Source organism: Arachis ipaensis, chromosome B01 (genome assembly GCF_000816755.2).
Source record: "Arachis ipaensis cultivar K30076 chromosome B01, Araip1.1, whole genome shotgun sequence".
Classification (NCBI taxonomy): Eukaryota; Viridiplantae; Streptophyta; class Magnoliopsida; order Fabales; family Fabaceae; genus Arachis; species Arachis ipaensis.
The window spans coordinates 134633342-134636814 of NC_029785.2; the positions used below are offsets into that span (position 1 = coordinate 134633342).

General features: G+C 30.2%; 1 protein-coding gene across 1 annotated transcript; it reads left to right on the plus strand.

Annotated features, from left to right (window-relative positions):
* LOC110264292 lies at positions 847-2767 on the plus strand. The gene is made up of 4 exons (XM_021106087.1): positions 847-1001; positions 1656-2140; positions 2270-2421; positions 2549-2767. The coding sequence occupies exons 2-4, from the start codon at positions 1954-1956 to the stop codon at positions 2636-2638; spliced, it is 429 nt and encodes a 142-aa protein (XP_020961746.1). The 5' UTR covers positions 847-1001; positions 1656-1953; the 3' UTR covers positions 2639-2767.

Here is a 3473-nt window from a genome sequence, read left to right on the forward strand (position 1 = left end):
AAGAAGAAGGAAGAGGAGGAGGAGAAGGAGGAGCACGCCATAGAAATCGTATATGGGTCAGCATGTTTTTTTGTTAAGTTTCTCCCAACTTGTATGATGACTTGTAAACCAAATGACTTGTATGTGTAGCACTCCTCTTCCGAAAAATAGCTCATCAAATGTTGAAACTAATTCCTACAACATTTATATAATTCACTTTTTTAGGGATATAATTGAATCTAAACACAAACAATGGGTATAATATTAAAATCGAACACATCCAAGTGAGACCTAAGTGAGACCTAATTGAGAATGAATACATCCAAATAAGAATAATTGAAAAATATAATCTGATTTGTTAGTATAATTGATAGTAGGATAACATTGAATCACTTTTATAAACGTTAAGGATACAAATATGACGATTTAAACGTTAGGAACACAAATAGAACTTACCCCAAACGTCGGGGACAAAAACAATACTTTACTCAATTATTTTTAATTTACTAAATATAAATACTATTACTTTTAAGAAATTAAAATTTTATCAAATCAAGCCTAACTTAAGTCAATTGATCATTAGTATTCACCTTTTATTCCATGTACTAATAACATTCATCGTGCCATTTCATTATGCCTCTATTTTGTTTTTTTTCCATGTGCACCTTCTCCTTTTATTTAGCTTGTCTAATGGCATTTCATATTATCATTTAAAAAATGTTTGATAGCAAAAAGAAAAAATTAGACAAAAATAATTATAAAATAAATTTTGGCTATTTTTTTATCGTCTCTCTAATAATACCATTAACTCCGCAATCAATTATAAAGGAATCAGTCCAAAAAAGTTATTTAAGGAATACTGGGTGAGAGAGACTCTCAGCCTCAACAATAGTCAAATCCATCATCATCCGTTTGCTATGGCTTCTTCTAGCCGTCAACAAAACAAGCAGTCTCCTTCTACTTCTACTGTGATTTGTTTCTTTAAGATTATTCTCAGACAAACTCTTCAAAATGAAGACTTTGTAAGCATTTTCTCGTCTTCTCCATTCCCTCTTTTTCTTTTAATCTGTTTATCTTTTGAGATATTGTTTAGTTAACAAAAAGTTTCTCTCTTTATTCCTATATATATAATTTTTCTCGTTTATAAACATTTTCTTCATAGAACACACATGCATGGCTTCTTAGCTACAAATATAGTAATAGTAAGCTCCTTCCTGTTATTTAAATCATTTTCTATTTACAATAATGTAGGCTTAATTATAATTAATCTTTTAGCAGAAGTACATAAAAAAATAAAAAATAAATAAAATGAATGACAACCTAAAAACATATTAGGTGGTTACATTTTATGTACTCTGTATGTATTCTTGCTACAAAATTAATTATGATTAAATCTACATTATTGTTAATGAAAAATGATTTAGGTAACACTTTCACTAATCAAGATTAGGAAATATCATAGGGCATATTTGATTTGAAAAATTATCATATTCATCATCATTTTTCGTTATGCATGAGTTCTGATTTTGTTATTACTGATTTTGTCTCTACCAATTTTCATGTTGGACTATCCCGTCCTTTATCATTTTTTTTATTTCACTCCTAGTCTTTAACTATGCAAATAATGCTGCAAAATAGCCATTCGAAATTTGAAATTAGTCTCTCTTTTAAAATAGGTGAAAGATTAATCACGGAAAAATATGGTTCTGGCCTATCAAACTCATTGTATTTAAGCCTCTGAATAGTACTGAATGGAGAGTAGATTCGACTAATCATGATGGTAGAACTTTGTTTAAAAAGGGTTGGAAAGAGTTTGTTGCATATTACTCTCTTGATCATGGCCATTTGTTATGGTTTGAGTCAGTGGTCAGCAGCCGATGAAAAGGCCAGAAGAACAAAAAACTAGAGATGTGGATAGTAGTCCCAACACCCAAAACATGAGACTTAACAAGGGACGGCAGAAGAAAAGATTGAATGAACCATTGCCAAGAGAAGTCCGGGCCAACAGAGGAAAAAGCTGAGAGCACCAGTATTCTAAAGGTAGACAGTTGGAAAATGACACACAAATCAGGGGATGTGGAAAGAAGCTTCAATTCGCACGGTATTAAATCTAAAGAAAAAAACCATGAGATGCCAGTGTCTGTCAATCAAGATTCTAATGGTATGTGTCTCATAATTAGATCATCCTTTCCTTTTGTGGATTCAAATGTTGATTTTGAGTTACAACTTGCAACTGTTTTTTGTACATTATAGTGGTAGTTTCTGATTCTTTGTTTCCTATATGTATAAGGCAAAAGGAATAGAAGAAGAAAAGATTCTGAATCTCCTGTTAGGCCCTGTCCTATAAGACCTGAATCTCTGAAAGAAGCTAAGAAGTTTAAGTGGGAAAAGCCCTCTTTCATCATCAAGATAACTCAACGGTCTCAAACGAGAGCACCATGTGTAAGTATGGGTTAATACATATATCCATGTTGAAAATTATGTATCATGTGAACTTCCATGTGCTATCATTCTTCCAAATTTTGTGTCTTATTTCTAACCATGATGACATAAATATGATGTGCTGCAGTACTTTTCAACTAAATTCTTCAGAAAGTATTTTGAAAATAATCCCCCAGAATGCAAATATAAGGTTTGGAAAGAAGTTGTTCCCTGCTAAGTTGATCTGTAGGCCATCATCATGTGATGCCTTTATCTCTGCTGGTTGGAATCTTTTTGCTCGAGCTAGTAAATTACAAGCCTGAGATGTTTGTTTTAAGCTCATCAATAGAAAAGATCCATGTTGATATTCGTGGTCAACAACGCCGCGGTAAGGCAATTGTTTAGAAATTCTTAAGCCGTGTTATTCTGTAAAAAATTAAGATATCAGTACAACATTGAAAACATAATTAACTTTAAAAATGGAATAAAATTTAGCATTATCCTCGTTAAAAAAATTATATTAAAAATTAATTGACCCCGTGTTTGACTTGGAGTACATCTTACAAATATTTAATTCTTCCCTTCCTTGAAACATTTATAGCAGCAAAATTCCAATCTCAAGGAAACTATTGTTAGTTTTGGTTAAAAATGCAGTTAGCTTATGAACGCAGTGAGTATGTATTTGGTCCTTAATGTAACCACAATATGTTGAATTCTATAGTATTTTTTATTGTGGTACATAAATTGCCTAACTTATTTTTAAAAATAAAAAATAAAATATTTAAACTTTATTAAATAAAAATAAAAAGTTATTGTTTATTCTAAATTCTGATACGTTATTTTATTTATAAAACAACTCTTGTTTATTTTGAACTTGATAGAAGTCTATAGATCCAATCAATTTTGTTTATAAAAAGTTATTGTTTATTTTAAATCTGATACTAATGCGTACTCTAAACTTAGAAATCTATAGATCCAATAAAAAGATAAAAATAAAAATTTATTGATTATTCTAAATTCTGATATGTTTATTTATAAAACAACTATTGTTTATTTTGAATGCGAGTTCTATG

Excerpts from the sequence above, each read along its gene's own strand:
- LOC110264292 (XM_021106087.1), top strand. The coding sequence starts at position 1,954 with ATGAACCATTGCCAAGAGAAGTCCGGGCCAACAGAGGAAAAAGCTGAG. Across the intron at positions 2,141-2,269 it reads TGTCAATCAAGATTCTAATG|GCAAAAGGAATAGAAGAAGA; the intron begins GTATGTGTCTCA and ends TATATGTATAAG. Across the intron at positions 2,422-2,548 it reads CTCAAACGAGAGCACCATGT|TACTTTTCAACTAAATTCTT; the intron begins GTAAGTATGGGT and ends GATGTGCTGCAG.